The following is a 21,002-nucleotide window of genomic DNA, read 5'->3' on the forward strand; positions in this document are numbered from 1 at the left end:
GAATGTTCCCAACAATGTTCAATATTTCTCATAAGCTCGGAAACATAAGAACATGCAATTGTGGTTTACACCAAAGTTAATACCATCATAGAACCAATTTGATGCTTGTACTTTACTTTCAACTCATAAAACAATTACGGATTTCATAAGTTGAATAACGAGAGTGAAATAATCCTAATTCTAGTGGACAACATGAACCACGATTAAATCAAACATTAGGTTAAAACGAAACAACAATTTCTAGATAGAATCTTGAACATAAAATCAAGTCACATGATTAAAAACACAGACACAATCGTACTACAGAATCATAAATGAAAGGATTTAGTCGGACATGGCTAAATCTTGAATCCAAGGTCTAGAAATGAGAAATACAATGTTAATTCTACTTACAAACAAAATAAAAATGTTTCCAAAATGAATTCCAAGTGAAAAATAACAGGAACTCCTGGTAAAAAGCGCCTCTAAGTCGTCCAATATTATATATATATATATATATATATATATATATATATATATATATATATAGAGAGAGAGAGAGAGAGAGAGAGAGCCCTAATAATCTCGTAACAAGTCATTAGGGAAAACTGCAAAAAATCAGTTTTCGGGATCCACACGCCCCGTGTGGAAGGAAGTAGGTTGCCATGATCAGAAATCCTTAAAAAGTAAAGTGCTCAAAATTGTTGATTTTGGGTTTCACACGCCCCGTGTGGATTCAGTGTAAATCCACACGCTCCGTGTGAAATGAATTCAACAAGTGGTGACCTAGTCACACGCACCTTGTGGATTTTCATGCCTTTTTTTCGCCCATTCACATGCCGCGTGTGAAATCCACTCTTTTGGCTCTCCTTGAATTTTCTAAATTCTTTGTTTTCGCTTCGTTTGCGTCCAAATCTTGTCCCGAGATTCCTTAGCATCACCAAAGCGCATTCCAAACTTCAAATGTACCAGAAATCCACCATAAAATGTGTAAATAAAACCGTTCATCTGATAGACTAGAAATAACCAAAAGTAAGTAAAAATTCATGATGTGGGTTCCTAAATGCAATGCTAAAGACGAGATATTTACACAAAATACGTGCATGAAATGCACCTAACAGTAGGTAACATGTTTATTATCTGGACACTTCGGCTTATGAGATCACGTTCCCCTTGATTATATTTGTCATTTTTTCATCTTTTTCGTTAGATTCACAAGAGGGAATGATGGCATACAAGACATGCCTCACTTGTATGTTAGGCTAGCTATCCTTTGTGTGGTGCACGAGGGATGAGTATATATACCTAGCATTTAGAGTCCAAATTAATGTGTATCGTTTGCTTTTTGCTTACTTTATACAAACCACTTACTGTAACGCCCGTGTTTCTAGGCTAGGCATTAATGATGATGTAATAGTCTAGGTTAACCTTTGTAACTCGTTTTGAAATAATAAGAATGTATTATTTGAGTATTATGTGTTTATTGCTTACTTGTGTAATTTAAATGAATTAAGGATAAAAATAAGCGATAAAGTAAAATATTAGATAAGCCCGATATCTATGAAGGAAGTTGTAGTGGTCGTGGCAAGGTTTCCGAATATATAAAGAATGCCGAAATCCGAGTTATAACGAAGAAGTTATGACCTGTCGAAGTTTCGCGACAGAACCGGTACGACACTGTGTGACGTAAATAGTGAATTTACGATAGAGCGATATTTAGCCTTAGTGATCTAAACAAAAGTCGTAGAATACGTTAAACCGAGAGCGTACATAAAAAGAACGTCTAAATCTGACTTCGTATGAGGAAATTATAATTTTTCGAAGTTTCGACTTTGCGGTATGCAGCCCAAAGTTTAGATATGAGATCGAGTGATTTCTAACCGAAACAATCTAAACGAGAATCGAAGATCTCGTCGATAGTAATGCAACGGTGAAAAGACAGACGAAAACGGACGTCAGATGAAGAAGTTATGAATTTCTAACAGAGTTTTCCTGTCCCGGCCTACTAAAAATAATATAATAAAAGTTAAAATCAAAATTATCCGACAGGGTCTAAACGAGAGTTGTAGAGCATAATCTCACCTACGCGTGAATATAAAGAACGTCGAAAATGGAGCTCGTATGTGAAAGATATGAATTTCTGAAGTTCGGGGCACGGACTTCCACCTGTGTCAGAGCTCACGACGTGAGCAGAGTGTTCACGACGTGAGCAGGTGATGGACACCTTCCAGGTGAAGTGGCCATGACGAACGCAGTGACATATTCGAGCTCACGACGTGAGCATAAGTGGCTCACAACGTGAGCATAGATTCTCAGCCCTATAAATAGAAGTTGAAGGGCAGCCGGCCATGGTTGCTAATTCCCCACTCTCTCACTCCCGATACTCTCTCTAGCCGTCTTGAAGTACCCCCGAAGCCCCGGTATCATCCTGAGACCCAAAGCGAGTCCCGAAGCTCCAAAGATCCCGAGGAGAAAAGAGTTTCCGAGCCGAAGCTCTGCCCGCGAGAAGCCCGGTGTGTGAAGAGATCACAGTTTCACCGAAGAATACTGCTTTAAGAGCCGTAGTGCCGTCCGAGCATCATCTTATCAAGTGAGTGCATAGTCTCTTTCATATACACGATTTAATACAAGTATTGATGAATGTATTAGATATATGATATGAGTAAGTGTGTAGTTGCTTTCTATAATACACATATATGAATTATACTCTATGAAATACGTGCTATGTGATTATATACTATTTATTATGTGGTATGAGTATTGAATGAATATGTTATACATGTTTTTAAGCTGTATATAAACAAGTATATTTTATCTACAAATATGTTGGGTAGAACATGGGTAGATAGTGATGTGTGATGAAATAAAAATGATGAGAGGCCTCGATGTTATTGATCTAGTCATCTAGCGGAGTATAGATGACGACCACGGACTCTTTCTAGACCGTCCAGTGGAACGCTGGCAGGTTCATAACCTGTAGGTGTTGTGAACGATGTGTTCACCGGTGTACTCTATCCCCCTCATGGTTGCCTTTAGGACATCTATTGTTGAGGAAACCCCTTTGCAGTAATGTCCATCCCGATGAAAAATCCTAGACTAGGTCCCTTATGATAGTTGTTGTTTTAGGGACGTAAAGTGAGGATAACGGGAATGGGTAATCGGGTTATTGTTGGTTGGTGAAATTAAATATAATTATTTATTGTGGGTTGAAAACCCTATATGCTCACCAGGCTCCCAAGCCTGACCCACTCAGTTTTATTTGTATTATAGGTAGTGGTGCGAGAGCATAAGTTGGAGAACTTGTGAAGATGTTTTTGTTTATAGACCAGTAGTTATATATAATTGTGTAAGGTCTATGTTTTATTGTTTATGCTTTTGTGTCTATATCGGAACATGACATCCCGGGTTTTGATATATAATGAAAATACATTTCTTTAAGAAATGCTTTGATAAACCTTATTTTATCATGTATTGTTTTGGGGACAAATTCTGCAACTCTTTTAAATCAATGGATTTACTCTGAAATTATTTTAAAAGCATAAATGAAACCGGTCTTTTCTGGCCGTGAATTTGGGGATGTCACACTTACTATGTAACTTTGTTATATTTAGTATTGAGATTGTTTGGTAATTGTGAGATTGAACTAACAGTTTGACATTGGGTTGAGTGTTTAGAAGTATTTGCGTTGCAAGTTATTTTGATGAGTTGTTAGTATTTTTGCAATGCTTACTATTAAATGATTCTTCCTTAAATATATTGATAATTAATTAACCTTTTGTTGTTTGAAAATATTTTAGGGTTTGACTTTGAGTTTTGATTATCGACTTATCAATTTACTGTACAGGTCGACCCATAGTACTTATTAGGTTTTCCTTACCTAAAACTTATATTTTGACATATATTCTGTTTGGAAGAGTTAGTGAAGACCAAAGATAAATTTAGCTATTGGATATTTAGAAAACTCTGTGACTAATATTAAAATGGTTGTAAGTTGTTTATTTTGAACTAACGTCTCTTGATTATTTTTCTATACTCTCGCATACCTTGATATTTTAAGTGTTAAAAGACCATATCATTTAGGACATTTATCCATAAAATTGAACTTCTAAATGATTTTATTTAAAACGTAATAATTCTAAGTTCAAATTTAAATGATCATTTGAAATAGCAAAGATTTTAGAGTATAATGTGACGAGGAAAAGATTGTGGTGTTTAAGACTAATCTTGAGAATCTTTATAACTCTTTAAGTTGGACTAACGTCTCTTGATTATTTTTCTACACGGAAATGGTGTCCTATTAGGACATGTTTTTCTACATTTATGATTTTCGTCTTATACAGTTAATGATCATCAAATATCGAATTCTCTATAAAAAGAATCTTCATCAAGGTGACCCATTACCCTCATTCTTGTTTATCATTGCCATGGAAGAAGCCAATTCATGCCCATTTCTTCGTGAAGCTTGAGTAGCTGATTATGAGGTACGTGGTAACGTTATCCCATTTGTTTTATATAGATGTTGTCAATAAATTGGTGTACTCAAAACTTAATATTAAACAATTTCGACAAGAGGATTATTGATTTTTTTCCATCTCGAGAGTGATGGTGATAAGAGCTTTGATGTTTGATACAGTTATTGTCAAAACAAATTTAGGTTTAGTTCTGTGGTCAAATAATAAATGGCAAGAAGTTAGCTATTTCTCAAGATCATATATATATATATATATATATATATATATATATATATATATATATATATATATATATATATATATATATATATATATATATATCAGCAATAATTATACATGTGGAGTTAGATAACATTATCTCTTAGTATATTCTTATCATGTATACTTAACTTTAGGGATTACTCTTTTCAATTATATTTGACTTATCTATAATTGTATTATATATACTAAATGAAATCCCTATCCACAGTTGTCTCGAGAGTTATAAACATTATATGGTGTCAGCCATATTTTGATCCTTCTTTCGCAGACTGTCTTCTTTTTCTTCTTTCATGGTAGTTGGTGACGATCACTCCTCCCTCTCCCTCAGTACTCTCCTCCATCTCCTTACTATTAAACTTTCTTCCTCCAATTATTTGTTGTGGAGGAACCAGATTCTCCCATTACTCTCTTTTCAAAAACTAACGGGACATATCGATGGGACCCGGATTGCCCTTCCACGCACCATTACACCAACGACATCAAGCGAGGTTCCATATTCTGCACCTATTCCAAATTTTGATTTCATTAAATGGCAATAAAATGATCAGAAAGATCTTCTTATTGTTCAATCTTCTCTCACTGAAGAAGCAATAGCCAAAGTTCTTGGTTTACCTACAGCCTTGGATGTGTGGACTGATCTTGAAAACGCTTATATCCAAGATTATGTTGAGCGTATGCAGACTCTAAAGGACTCTCTTCGACAATTAAAGGAAGGTACCTTTTCTGTGGCTGAATTTGGTTGAAAATTTAAGTCTATTTGTGATCAATTATCAGCAATTGGCCATCCGATATATGGTTTTGATAAAATCCACTGGTTCTTGTGTGGTCTTGGATCTTCTTTTGAGCATTTTTCAATTTCACAACAGGCTGTTAAACCCTGTCCTTCATTCAAATATCTACTCTCTCAGTCTGAGGGACATGAGTTATTCATTCATTCCATGTCACCCTTGCCTCCTCCACATGCAGCCTTCATCTTAACTAAAAAGTAGGGGTTCTTCGAATGGAAGAGGAAATCGTGGTGGTTTCAATGGGGGACAAAACCATAGGGGTGGCTATAATGGTGGCAGAGGACGGGAACGTAGGTATCCTAACTATCATCTTTGTAGAAAGGGCAGGCATTATGAAACTCAATGCTCGGATTTATAATCATTTGCTATTCGATCACATGTTGCTGATGCAAACTTAACATCCACTTTTCATACAACTTATTCAAATACGAATCCGGACTTGTATGTTGATTCCGATGCCACCTCTCACATGACTTCATCTATTTCAAATGTTCACGGTGTCAAGCCTTACAATGGGGTTGATTTTGTTGGTTTCGGTAATGGTAATTCTTTACCTATAACTCATATTAGGTATTCCACACTTCATAACATTCCTTTATTAATTGTTTTTGTCGTTCCACATCTTACCAAAAATTTGATTTCCATTAGTAAACTTACCAATGATCTTCCTATTGATATCTTATTTTCCAAATCCTTCTTTTTACTTCAGAATCGTCTCACCAAGGAGATTCTAGCTCGAGGAAGGGTTGATCAAGGTCTTTACATTCTAGAGCAAGGTCAAAGAGCATTTTTATCCAAGTTATCCAAATCCAGACTTCATGCTTCTTTTGAAGTTTGGCACAAACGTTTGGGTCATGTTTCTTTTGATGTTAATTCCTCTTTGTCTAGGTTGGGTCATTTTTATGTTACTTCTTTATTACCAAACCCTAGTATTTGTTCTTTTTGTCAGCTTTCTAAAAGCAAACATTTACCTTTTTCTATAAATCCTAAGCACTCTTTGCATATGCTTGATATTGTTCATTGTGATTTATGGGGACCAGCTTCCATTATGTCTACTAATGGTTATCTTTATTATATATTTTTTGTGGATGATTATTCTAGATTTACCTGTTTCTATCCGTTAAAGTCTAAATCTGATGTTTTTGAGCCTATTAAAACATTTTTAAGTTTTGTTCAAACTCAATTCTCCATCAAACTTAAAGTGTTCTAAAGTGATGGTGGCACAGAGTTTCTCAACCATCGGTTTCATACTCTCTTTATTGAGAATGGAATTCATCATCGTGTCTCTTGTTCCTACACACCTCAACAAAGTGATAGAGCTGAAAGAAAACACCACCATATTACTAAAACAAGCCTTGTTATGCTTTTCAATGCTCATGTTCCTGCTTATTTTTGGGTTGATGCTTTCGTGTCGACAACATATATTATTAATCATTTAACCACGAAGGTTCTCGATTATAAGTCTCCTTGTGAGCTCATCTTTGGATATTCACTAAACTATGACACCTTCTGGGTGTTTGGTTGCCAGGTGTTTCCTTATTTGCAAAATTTTCTCCACATAAGTTGGCTCCCTGAAGTTTTGAATGCATTTTTCTTGGTTAGGAAACTCATTATAAAGGCTACAGGTGTCTAGATTTTGCTTCCTCTCGGACTTATACAACTCGCCTTGTGCAATTTGATGAAACCAGTTTTCCTTTTTCTGGTCAAGTTGCAACAATCGACCTTTCCACCTTGCTTTTCTCCAGTTACTGTGATGGTCCGCCTATTGTTGCCACCAGCTCTACAAATCAGCCCTCTGGCCCAACACATACAGCATCATCTCAATTTGGGCCTCCTGTTGAGACCAACAAAGGTGGTCTTAATCCTTCACCCAGATGCTCCTTATTTCATGATCCAGCTGAGTCCATGGTTGCTCCTGCTTCTCTTCATATTGAATCGTCAATAGTCCAATAAACTGATCAGCCCATGGTTGCTTCTCCGACCCAATCCCTTCCTACTCATCCGATGCTTACTCGTGGAAAGGTTGGAATTACAAAGTTGAATCCAAAATATATTGCTAATTTTGCTTCTCTCTAGCACAATCCTCTTCATAATGCTCTTTTTTTCTAATAAAGAGCCTCATGGTTTTAAAAATGCTATCAAAGATTCAAAATGGTTATCTGCTATGAAAGAAGAAATACATGCATTAAAATCTAATCAAACTTGGGTCTTAGTTCCAAGACCAACTGGTTCGAATGTTGTTGGTTCTAAATGGGTATTCGGACAAAATACAATTATGATGGCTCTCTTGATCAGTTTAAGGCACGTCTAGTTGCCCAAGGATTTACACAAGTATCGGGTCTTGATTACTCATTGACATTTAGTTCGGTTGTGAAAGCTTTCACTGTCCGAATTGTTTTATCCTTGGCAGTCTTAAATAAATGACCTCTTCATCAACTAGATGTTAAGAATGCCTTTTTAAATGGTCATCTCACTAAAACTGCATTTATGGAACAACCCCTGGCTTTCTTGATCCCAAGTTTCCTAACCATGTGTGCTGCCTACAAAAAACTTTGTATGGCCTTAAACAAGCTCCACGTGCATGGTTCCAACATTTGAGTTATTTTTTATCTACCCTCGGGTTTATTTGTAGTCGTGCTGGCACTTCTCTCTTTGTTTATAAAAAGAGAATGTGTATTCTTTACCTTTTGGTTTATGTTGATGACCTTATTCTTACAGGTAACCAACCTCAGTTTATTACCTCATGTATTTCATAATTAAATCATGAGTTTTCAATAAAGGATCTAAGAAACTTGAGTTATTTTCTTGGTCTTGAGGTGGTTTATACTAATGATGGTCTGTTCCGTAGTCAAGCTAAATATGCCCATGACATTCTTATAAGAGCCCGCTTATTGGACTCTAAACTTGTTTCTACTCCTATTTCTACCTCTAAGGATCTCACAAGCTTTGGTACTTGTTAGGACCGCTGTCGTACACGATTTAAACAAATAAAAGTATAAGATAAACTTCTTTATTGCACTAGCAGGTAGTACAGGTAAGCAGGATCGAATCCTCAGGGACACGTCCTAATGTTTACACCTCTTTGCGTAAGGTGTGAACTGATTCTTGGTGAATGCAATAAACATAAAAAAAAAGGGGGGGGGGGTTTTGTTTTTGAAAATTAAACTAACAGAGATTGAAAATGACAAGAAAATGACTAAATTTAAAGTGATGAAAATTCAAATGAGAGAAAGCAATTTCAGTTTCGCGGTGACACCCCTAATCATATAATTAACCTTCAACACAATAATTGACTATGCACTTGTTTAAACTGGTACTAAAGTTCATTAACAAGCTCTAATGACCTTTGTTACAAAAATCGTTTAATCAAAATAAGTTCTTTAAATTAAACCTAACTTTTTACTGAATTAACCAAACAAGCTCTTGATTAACAAAGAAAAGTTGCATTAGACACAGTGTAATTCCCAGTAAAGTTCAATACCTCTCATAAGCTCGGAGGCGTTAGAACTTGTTTGATCATTTCATATCAGACTTAACCCTAATCTAAGAATTAATCTAATACTTGTCACTTTTTACTAATTAGTCTAGACAATTACGGATCTAAACAATTAGATGACTAGAATGATTTACAAACAATTTAAGTGGCCAACAGAAACTGAAATCAAGATCAGACATTCAATTTAACACAGAATAGATCAAACTAAACAGTAATCATAGTCAACATAGTGCTTAATGATTAATCATACGAAAAGGTTACGTCTTGCGAAACTGAAATCTGAGTTTTTAGCCGGACATGGCTAAAAACATATTACAAATAGCGGAAATAGAGTCTAAACGATAAATCTTACTAAACTACGACTAAAAATCGAATCGTTTCCTTTAGATCTGCGTTCTTCACTTGAAAACTTCTGAAAATCGCCTCTGAATCGCCAGGAATCGCCAATTAGGGTTACTGGAAGAGTATCAGGCTGTATTTATACGTCTAGATGTCAAAACACCATACCTGCGATCGCAAGGGGTATACCTGCGATCGCATGTATCACCCCAAAGTGCGTCACGAGATTTTTTAATGAAGTACGTTGCTATTTCGACGCAAATTAACCAACCTGCGATCGCAAGGACTGTACCTGCGATCGCAAGTATCTCTTTTTTCTCTACTAATGAATTTTTTTGGCTCGACAAATCCTCCAAGGCAACCTGCGATCAAACCTGCGATCGCAAGGATAGAAGATATGATCGCAAGTTGCTACTTTTGGCTCTTTTGATCGTCGTTCCTCCTTCCAAGCAGTTCTTGATCATTTCCCGGTATCCTTCCGTGGTCTAGACTCCAATTAAGCTCCTAAGCATCCACGAACGCATCCCGGACTTGCGCAATCATCCATGTGCTCCAAATGGTCCTGAAAAATCATAACAAACGTAAGCAGTACGGGCATTCTTCAAAATAATCATGAAACACGAAATACATAAGAATAATCGGGAATTAGTTGGCTTTTTATAATGAAATACGTAGGAAATTGTGCTAGAAGATGCATCTAAAATGCATCTAACAAACCTCCCCAAGCTTACACCTTACTTGCCCTCAAGTAAGGAAACGATAACTTAGGAAACAGAATTGGGGCTAAAGGCAATAGCGGAACAACCTAGACACACGTTAACTAAAACAAAAACTTAAATAACAAGAACTACCAAAGCTAAACATAAAACATGCATGCAAAGATAAAGAAAATGAATAATGACTAAAATGGTATGCAAATGAAAAACGAACAACTAAAATGAAACATGCTTCTCTTTTTTTATAATTTTTTTTATTTTTATATATTTTTCTTTTACGATCAGACTTTACATCGATACTGGGCTCCAATCACTAACACCAAAACAACCATCCTGCTATCTTTCATGTATCACAGACTCCCAAGGTAAGGAAGGCCACAAAACGATGTAACACAATAATCCAACTCTAGTTTTATTTAAACTTTGCACCTTAATTAGTTTTATGAGCGAAAATAACATAGTCCGGATCTCATGTCCTTAAGACTAGATGGCCAAGAATCAGAATCGACGCATCCTTAAGAACCCGCACGACCAAATCAGCTTTCGCCGAAGCAGCAAGGGCCAACCCCCGTAGGAGCCCGAGCTCTATGCTTTCACTTTTTCGAGAGCCACAAGTATCATATCACACAGTTCTTTATTCGCCAGATGTAGGAACGGCTTCTAACTTGATTAAACTTTGATTTACACTTCGTTTTGAACTTGATTTCTTCAATCTTTTTTTTTTTGGAATTTCTTGAAGTTTCTTCAATTGAGCGCTTGAAATTCTTTGATTTGGGTACTAGATATAACGTTGTACCCTTTCTTCATTTTGACTGTGTGGATCTGATACTTAATCTCTCTGTTACCGCGAGGGTAACGCGTGTCAACAAATAGGGCCATGTTCTGTGGGTTCAGAGTTGCCGATAAAGATTCTTTTTAAACATTAATAAGCAAATCATCCTAGATCTGTTATTACCGCCCAAAAAACATTTCAGTACGCTATTTTTTTTTATTATCTAAGACCGGGGTCTCGAATCACGGTGTCTTGGGTCCCCTGGTTATGACAGCTGATTCTACACTTCCAACAACAATCAAGTCGCTTCGGGTTTTTTTTCATTTTCAATTTTCAATATCCCACTTTCATGGAGCTATCGTATGTAAAGATCGTCATCATCTCGTAAATTTTTTTTTTTTTTTTTTGAAAAAAATATGAAGAACGGAAAAAAATTATGCAAATGCAGAGTGCAACAAAATGAAAATATTTTAGAAAAACTTGGAAGAAATAAAATGACAATTAAAAGAAACATAAATGAAAAATATTTTTTTGGATTTTTTTTTAAATAAAAAGATGGGAAATCCCCTCCCCAAGCTTAAAATTAAGCATTGTCCTCAATGCTTAGGGAGGAGCGGAAAACGACTACTCGGACGGGGGAGCATAGCGACGGAAGAACTGGTTGCGGAAATCGTCGCGCAGACCTAAGAGCCCGTCACGATAGTCGGTAACCTGAGTGCTATACTGCTGATAGTCAAGGTAAAGACCAGTCATCGTCTGCTGAAGGGAAGCAATATCCCCACGGAGGTCAAGGTAATGCTGGTAGGTGAAAGGAGAGTTGGGGTGGGGGTGAGATGGCTGAGTGGGTGGGGGCTGATCCTGAAAGTCAGTCTGCATAGGATCAGGCTGGGTAGAGGATATAGGTGTGTCGTCTGCGTAGTCTGGGTGCTGAGTGGATGAAGATGGTCGATCAGACTGTGGATGCTGTTCCCTACGTGGGCGAGGGGGTGATTGGATGTTCGAAGGGAGCACCCACATAGTCTCGCTAATGGGGTCAGCGAGAGCTATGACATCAGGTCCAGTGACCTTGAAATAAAGGGAACGACCCTGCATCCAAACATACCCACCTTGGGCAGGACGAAGCATGTGCATAGCCCTAAGGGTCTGCAGGGTCAAACGGAAAGAATCACCCGCGAAAAAGGTGTACCCTGGAGGAGATGGCACCGCGAGGGCGCGGGCAATGACAGAAATCAAACCACCACAGCGAATTGCACCACCGGTGCGAAGGGATAAAACTCTATGGAACCGTCTGATGATAACATCACCAAAATGCGGGCGGTGCGACCCGGTGATCATGCACCACAATAGAAAAAGCTCGGCTTTGCCAGCTTTTGTAGTCTCAATCTGTGCATAAGTGATATTGCATATAATTTTCAATGCAATTTTGAGAACAGGATGCATAATACTGGTCTGTACGGATGAGGTGGCATCATAAGACTGCAGACCGGTAATGGAGTACCAAAACTCGCGTACGTCGAAAGGGGGGGTGGGCTGGGATAAACTGGTGATAGGGGTATGGAAGAAAGTACATAACCGGTCGACGTGAATAGTGTGAGGGTTGCTAAAAACACGAAAGGCTATGTTTCCCTCATGATTTACCTCACTAAGCGTAGCTAAAAACTCTCGGGTCAGTAGAGGACAAGTGGCAAAATCAGCAGATAATAGGCGCTCCCAGCCAATATTGGCAAAAAGAGCGTGAACACCATCATAAATATGGAGTTCCCGCATGAGTGTGCGGCTAGGGGCCCAGGCCTGTGGCATAATCTCGCGGTCAAGGAGCCGCTGGTAACAGTCAAGTGCGGCCTGTGAACCTAAATCTACAGTGACATTGTCCACCTGGACTGTGTATGACGACTGTGGAGCGTCAACCTGTGTGCGTGAACGAGATGGTCGAGGGGGCATTTTTCAAGGTGAATTGGGACAAGGTAGGCACAATTTCCAGGTAAAAATAATAATAATATGAAAATAAGTATTTCTAACTACTCCCAAACGACCGCACGAATATATAACAAAAACAGAAATTTAATTTCAGAACGAAAATACCTGACTGTGCGCTGAGCAGCAGTATATTTTTTATGCCGAAATTTTTTTTGATTTTTGAAATTCCGTTCGGATGAATCTCTTCTGAATTGCGTCGTGGGCAAACGTTTCTACTTTTCGTGGCCTACGGATGAGTAACGGAACGTAGATCTGAAAAAGAAACTCGCAAAAATTCAAATTTCAAAATGAACAAAATGAGATTTTTGGAGAATTTCAACCGTGAAAACATGATTTCGTTACCGTAAAGATGTTGTAGGAGTAAAATAGAATAGATTGATACCTTTTTTCTTGATTTGGACGAAAAACGAGCGATTTGGGTGTTTTTGGTGAAAGAACTCGAAAAATAGAGGATTTCAGAGAGTGTTTTTGAAATTTGGTGGTAACAAATGAGGCCTGCGATCATAATTTATAGGGAAACACAAACCTGCGACCGCAAGGGAAGGACCTGCGATCGCAGGTTAGTCAAATGTAGCCGTTGGCACGCATATCGAGGTTCTAACGGTTGGAAATGAAGGGAAAAATGATACCTGCGACCGCAAGGGATGTACCTGCGATCGCAGGTTTTGAGAAAATGGCTCCAATTATTTTGTTTTACCGTTTTAAAAAAAAACCAGTGAAAAATTGTATACCTGCGATCGCAAGGGCAGAACCTGCGATCGCAGGTTTGTTATTTACGTGAAAAATTTGTCCCAAAAAACTTCGATGACGTGCTGCGACCCTAATCTGCATAACCTGCGATCGCAAAGACTGGACTTGCGGTCGCAGGTTCCACCAAAACCTTATTTTTCAACTTTTTACAAAATCTCTCTGTTCCTTTTTATTTTAAAAACACGATTCGATTAAAAAGAAGCACCCTAAGAAGTTAAAAACACACAAAAATTAAAAAGAAGTTGCAGAACTAGAATCAAAACAAATGCTTGGGTTGCCTCCCGGCAAGCTGCCCGTTTTTTACTGTCGTTGGCTCGACATTGTTACTTGGTTCCCTTAGTTGCGGTAAGTCGGGACCTCGACTACCTCCACTTCTTCATTTTTGACTTGGAACCCTTCGTAAAATGGTTTGAGACGATGACCATTAACCTTAAAGATTTTTCCTGTTTGTTCACTTTTAATTTCTATAGCACCATGATCACACACGTTAGTAACGACAAAAGGCCCCACCCAATGAGACCTCAATTTACCAGAAATAAGTTTGAAACGAGAATGGTATAAGAGTACCTTTTGACCGGTAGTAAATACCTTTTGCGAGATCATCTTATCGTGAAACGCTTTCGTCTTCTCCTTATAGATTGCCTCGTTCTCGTAAGCATCATTCCTGATTTCTTCTAACTCTTGAATATCCAATCTTCTTTTCTTACCAGCCTCATCCATGCTCATATTCAGATTCTTGACAACCCAATATGCTCGATGCTCCAATTCAACCGGTAATCGACAAGGTTTGCCAAAAACTATTCGATATGGTGACATACCGATAGAAGTCTTGTATGCTGTCCGGTAAGCCCATAACTCATCGTCCAATCGAATACTCCAATCTTTCTTGACCGGATTGATGGTTTTCTCTATAATGCCCTTGATCTGTCTGTTTGAAGCTTCGGCCTGTCCATTGGTTTGCGGGTGATATATTGTGGATACCCGATGTGTGACACCATATTTCTTGAGGACAGCTTCGAGGGTGCGGTTGCAGAAATGCGTACCCCGATCACTAATAATGGCTTTTGGAGTCCCAAACCTAGCAAATATATTTGTCTTGACAAAATCAACCACAACCTTGGCATCATCGGTTCGCGTAGCTTTTGCCTCGACCCATTTGGACACGTAATCCACAACAAGTAAGATGTACACAAACCCGAAAGAAGGCGGAAAGGGACCCATGAAATCTATACCCCAAATGTCAAAGATTTCACATATTAAGATTGGAGTAAGTGGCATCTGATTACGAGATGTCAAAGACCCAGTCATTTGACATCTTTAACAGGTTTTGCAAAATAGGAAGGAGTCACGAAAAATATGAGGCCAATAAAGACCGCTGTCCAAGACCTTGCGTGCGGTTCGTTGCGGACCATAATGCTCACCACAAGCTTCTGAATGGCAGAAATTCAGGATTGACTTGACTTCATCTTGAGGTACACATCTTCTAATCACCTGATCAGCACAGTGCTTCCATAAATACGGCTCGTCCCAAACATATCTTTTCGCCTCCTTCTTGATTTTATCTTTCTGGGCTCGGGTGAGATCTGAAGGGAGTTCTCTGGAGACCAAATAGTTCACAATAGCAGCAAACCAAGGAGGGTTCTGAACAACGAATAGATGCTCGTCAGGAAATGTTTCGCGGATCGGTGTCGGGTCTTCAGGTGGGGTGAGTCGGCTCAAGTGATCAGCTACCAAATTTTCTCTCCACTTTTGTCCCTAATCTCTATATCAAATTCCTGTAGCAGCAAAATCCATCTAATCAACCTTGGCTTTGAGTCCTTTTTGGCAAGAAGGTAACGAATGGCTGCGTGATCCGAAAAGATTATGACTTTTGTGCCCAACAAATACTGTCTGAATTTTTCCAGTGCAAAAACAATTGACAGCAACTCTTTTTCAGTGGTGGAGTAGTTTGCTTGCGCGCTGTCCAAAGTCTTTGATGCATAATATATAACGTGGGGGACCCGGTCTTTTCTCTGTCCTAGAATAGCTCCAACAGCAGTGTTACTGGCATCACACATTATCTCGAATGGTAAACTCCAATCTGGGGGCTGAATGATTGGGGCAGAAGTAAGGAGATTTTTCAGCACATCAAAAGCTTTCTTGCAATCTTCATTGAAGTCGAACTCAGCATCTTTTTGCAATAACTGGCACATGGGAACTGATATCTTTGAAAAGTCTTTTATAAATCTCCTGTAAAACCCTGCATGGCCAAGAAAGGAACACACTTCCCGAACATTCTTCGGGTAGGGTAAGCTCTTTATAACATCTATTTTTGCTTTATCGACTTCCAAACCTCTTTTTGAAACAATATGTCCTAGAATCAGACCTTGGTCAACCATAAAGTGACATTTTTCAAAATTTAAGACCAGGTCTGTTTCTATACATCTTTGTAAAATTTTTGTGAGGTTTTTCAGACAAACATCAAATGAGTCTCCATAAACGGTAAAATCATCCATGAAGACTTCTATGGTGTTTTCGACATACTCAGAAAATATACTAACCATACACCTTTGAAAGGTGGCAGGTGCGTTGCAGAGTCCAAATGACATACGCCTATACGCGAATGTCCCGAAAGGGCAGGTGAAGGTTGTTTTCTCCTGGTCTTCTGGAGCAACTAGAATCTGATGGAAACCTGAAAATCCATCTAAGCAGCAGTAATGGGATTTCCCAGCAAGACTCTCTAGCATCTGATCTATGAATGGGAGAGGAAAATGATCTTTCCGGGTGGCTGCGTTTAATTTTCTGTAGTCAATACAAACGCGCCATCCGTTCTGAACCCGAGTCGGAACCAGCTCTCCTTCTTTGTTCTCTACCACTGTCACTCCAGCCTTCTTAGGAACAACTTGAACTGGGCTGATCCACTTGCTGTCAGAAATTGGGTATATCATCCCAGCATCCAGTAACTTCATAACTTCTTTTTTAACCACCTCCATCATTGGTGGGTTTAATCTGCGTTGGGCTTCTCGCGATGGTTTATAATCCTCTTCCATCAGAATTTTGTGCATGCATAGAGATGGGTTGAGTCCTTTGATGTCTGCAATAGTCCACCCAATTGCGCTTTTATACTCTTTCAGAATTCTGATCAGCTCTAACTCTTCTTTTTCTGACAGCTTGTTGGATATGATAACTGGTAAAGTTTCTTTTTCTCTAAGATATGCGTATTTCAGATGTTCTGGAAGTGTCTTCAGCTCCAAGATGGGGGCTTGCACTACAGAAGGGAAAAGCTTGGAGTTAGAAATTGGTAATTTAAGAGTTTGGGTACCATACCTCAACTTTCTCTGCTGGTCCATATGAGCTGCCATTTCTTGATCCTCTCTATCAACCACATAATATTTTGATATAACCTGAGCTGCATTAATAGACAAGTTTCTGTGGAGCACTAGTGCTAGTGACTCACGGTTAGCAATCTCAAAATATTCTGCAGTTAGTGGTTCAATTACATCAATAAAATTAAGGGCTAAAACATCATCAGGATAACGCATGGCATCATAAATATTGAAGTTGATAACTTCACCATCAAATTCCATTGAAAGGGTACCATCATAAACATCTATTTTGGTTCTGGCAGTTCTTAGAAATGGTCTCCCCAAAAGAATGGAACTTGAGTTTGGTGAGTCGTCATCTCCCATATCCAAACATAGAAATCAGCTGGGAATATGAGTTCATTCACTTGAACCAAAACGTCTTCCAATACACCTTTTGGGTGCACCAGAGAACGATCAGCTAACTGAATGATAACTCCTGTTCTTTTTAAAGGCCCTACCCCGATAGTTTTAAAAAGTGAGTACGGCAACACATTTATAGAAGCTCCTAAGTCCAACATAGCTCGCGGAACTAAGAGGTTCCCCAACTTGCAAGGAACAATAAATACTCCTGGATCCTTACACTTTGGGGGTAGCCTTTTTTGTAAAACAGCTGCGACATTCTCGCTTACTTTGACTGTTTCGTTGCCTTTTAATTTTCTTTTTGAAGTACACAACTCTTTTAAAAATTTAACATATCGGGGTAGTTGTTTAATTGCATCTAGGAGGGGAATATTTACCTCAACCTTTCTGAAGAAATCCATAATCTCTTTATCTTCTTTTTCTTTTTTCGTGTTTTTCAGTCTTGAGGGAAAAGGAGGAGGGGTGATTTTCACTTCAGCTTCAGCAGGTCTATCCTTTTTCTGCACCTCTTCAGTTGCCTCAGATTCTTGCTCAATCACGATCTCTTCTTCCTCATCTTCTTTCTGATCTGGTCCTTTGTAGTTTTTACCACTTCTGAGGGTGACAACACAAGCATTGTGCTTCGGGTTCTTCTCAGTCTGAGACGGGAATTTTCCTTGGGTTTGTGCTTCTAGTTTGCTCATGGAGTTCGCGAGTTGTGATACCTGCTGCTCCAGATTTTTGATATTGGACTTTGTTTCATTCTGGAAAGCTTGGGTACTGGTAGCAAGACTTTTAACTATGTCTTCCAAAGACATGCTGGAACTGCTAGCTTGTGACTGAACAGGTGGTTGCTGAAAATTGCTTTGGTGCTGATTCTGCTGAAAAGATTGTTGGAACCCCGGTGGAGCTTGGTATTGGTTTCTTTGCTGAAAGTTCTATTGAGGTCTTGGCTGGAAATTGTTATTTTGAGGCCCTCCCCAAGCTTGGTTGTTGCGATGTTGATCAAATGGCATTTGCTGAAATCCTCCCATAGCCTGCACAGCTTCCGTATCTTCTTGAAGTATTGGGCACATATCGGTTGGGTGCCCAGTTTTGCAGCAGATCCCACAAGGTTTGACCTTTGGTTCAATACCTTTTTCTTTTGTCAACAAAAGGACAGCTTTAGTCAATTCTGAAATCTGGGATTCCAGGTGGGCGTTGCTCATCTCCTTAACTCCTCTTGGATGGTCTGGGTACCACTCTTCCTCAGTTGCTGAATGCTTTGATTCATTGGCCAATTTCTCTATTAATGCCCTGATCTCTGTTGGTGTCATGTCTGAAAGTGACCCTCTACTTGATGCATTTATAAGTCGCCTCTCCATAGGTATCAATCCTTCACAGAAACACTGATACAACTGATAATCACTAATGCCATGTTGTGGGCATCGGACTAACAACTTCTTGAATCGCTCCCAATAAGTATGGAGAGCCTCTCTTTTGCCTTGCTTTATACTTAGAATCTCTCTGCGTAGATTTGACACCTTCGCCTCAGGAAAATAATTTTCTAGAAAAAGTTTGGCGTGTTCGTTCCAGCTCATTATTGAACCAGACGGGAGGTCATATAGCCATTCCTTTGCTGCATCTTGAACTGAGAAGGGGAATGCCCTTAATTTGATCTGGTCTTCAGTAACTGTATGGGGCTTCATTCCAGAACAGATGACATGGAATTCCTTGAGAAATTTGTGAGGATCTTCATTCTCAAGGCCTCGGAATGGGGGCAGCAAATGGATTAAACCGGATTTGAGCTCAAAGTTTTGAGCCTCTGGAAAGGTGATACACAAAGATTGCTGGGTAACCTCTTGTGTGGCCCATTCTCGTAGAGTTTTTTCAGCATCATCTCCGTTGTCACTCATAGTGAATTCTGTTTCAGTTTCAGAAGAGTCTGTGAGTTCGGGTTTGTCTGAAGGGGGTGGGGAGTAGGTTTTGAACGGGCTGTTAATTGGTGAGGTAGGTGGTGCTTTTGGGAAAGGTTGAAATGAGGTTTCAGATTCGTTCCACAAGGGAGTGCCTTGTGGTGTGGGTGTTTTGGAATGTGAGGGGGGAAAGGCTGAGGTTCCTGCTTGTTGCTTCCGGAGTTCTGCCTCCTTCTTCAGCTTCCTAGCAGTCTTCTCAATCTCTGGATCAAAAACCAGATCACCTGTACGTGAAGATCTTGGCATAAAACTATTAGTGTTTTACCGTGTCCCCGGCAACGGCGCCAATTTGTTAGAACCGCTGTCGTACACGATTTAAACAAATAAAAGTATAAGATAAACTGCTTTATTGCACTAACAGGTAGTACAGGTAAGCAGGGTCGAATCCTCAGGGACACGTCCTAATGTTTACACCTCTTTGTGTAAGGTGTGAACTGATTCTTGGTGAATGCAATAAACATAAAAAGGGGGGGGGGTTTGTTTTTGAAAATTAAACTAACAGAGATTGAAAATGACAAGAAAATGACTAAATTTAAAGTGATGAAAATTCAAATGAGAGAAAGCAATTTCAGTTTCGCGGTGACACCCCTAATCATATAATTAACCTTCAACACAATAATTGACTATGCACTTGTTTAAACTGGTACTAAAATTCATTAACAAGCTCTAATGACCTTTGTTACAAAAATCGTTTAATCAAAATAAGTTCTTTAAATTAAACCTAACTTTTTACTGAATTAACCAAACAAGCTCTTGATTAACAAAGAAAAGTTGCATTAGACACAGTGTAATTCCCAGTAAAGTTCAATACCTCTCATAAGCTCGGAGGCGTTAGAACTTGTTTGATCAATTCATATCAGACTTAACCCTAATCTAAGAATTAATCTAATACTTGTCACTTTTTACTAATTAGTCTAGACAATTACGGATCTAAACAATTAGATGACTAGAATGATTTACAAACAATTTAAGTGGCCAACAGAAACTGAAATCAAGATCAGACATTCAATTTAACACAGAATTTATCAAACTAAACAGTAATCATAGTCAACATAGTGCTTAATGATTAATCATACGAAAAGGTTACGTCTTGCGAAACTGAAATCTGAGTTTTTAGCCGGACATGGCTAAAAACAGATTACAAATAGCGGAAATAGAGTCTAAATGATAAATCTTACTAAACTACGACTAAAAATCGAATCGTTTCCTTTAGATATGCGTTCTTCACTTGAAAACTTCTGAAAATCGCCTCTGAATCGCCAGGAATCGCCAATTAGGGTTACTGGAAGAGTATCAGGCTGTATTTATACGTCTAGCTGTCAAAACACCGTACCTGCGATCGCAAGGGGTATACCTGCGATCGCATGTATCACCCAAAAGTGTGTCACAGGATTTTTTTAATGAAGTACGTTGCTATTTCGATGCAAATTGACCAACCTGCGATCGCAAGGACTGTACCTGCGATCGCAAGTATCTCTCTTTTCTCTACTGATGAATTTTTTTGGCTCGAAAAATCCTCGAAGGCAACCTGCGATCAAACCTGCGATCGCAAGGACATACCTGCGATCGCAAGGATAGAAGATACGATCGCAAGTTGCTTCTTTTGGCTCTTTTGATCGTCGTTCCTCCTTCCAAGCAGTTCTTGATCATTTCCCGGTATGCTTCCTTGGTCTAGACTCCAATTAAGCTCCTAAGCATCCACGAACGCATCCCGGACTTGCGCAATCATCCATGTGCTCCAAATGGTCCTGAAAAATCATAACAAACGTAAGCAGTACGAGCATTCTTCAAAATAATCATGAAACACGAAATAC

The 21,002-nt window shown here is 38.8% G+C and overlaps 1 protein-coding gene across 1 annotated transcript; it reads left to right on the forward strand.

Annotated features, from left to right (window-relative positions):
• The first annotated feature begins 5,002 nt into the window (after positions 1-5,002).
• LOC145158481 (uncharacterized) lies at positions 5,003-5,701 on the forward strand. The gene is made up of 3 exons (XM_079077373.1): positions 5,003-5,200; positions 5,261-5,426; positions 5,487-5,701. Exons 1-3 carry the CDS (start codon positions 5,003-5,005, stop codon positions 5,699-5,701), a joined length of 579 nt encoding a protein of 192 aa, XP_078933499.1.
• The last annotated feature ends 15,301 nt before the right edge of the window (positions 5,702-21,002 follow it).

The sequence above is a fragment of the Lactuca virosa genome, chromosome 2 (assembly GCF_052849685.1).
Source record: "Lactuca virosa cultivar CGN04683 chromosome 2, Lactuca_virosa_CGN04683_v6, whole genome shotgun sequence".
Taxonomy (NCBI): Eukaryota; Viridiplantae; Streptophyta; class Magnoliopsida; order Asterales; family Asteraceae; genus Lactuca; species Lactuca virosa.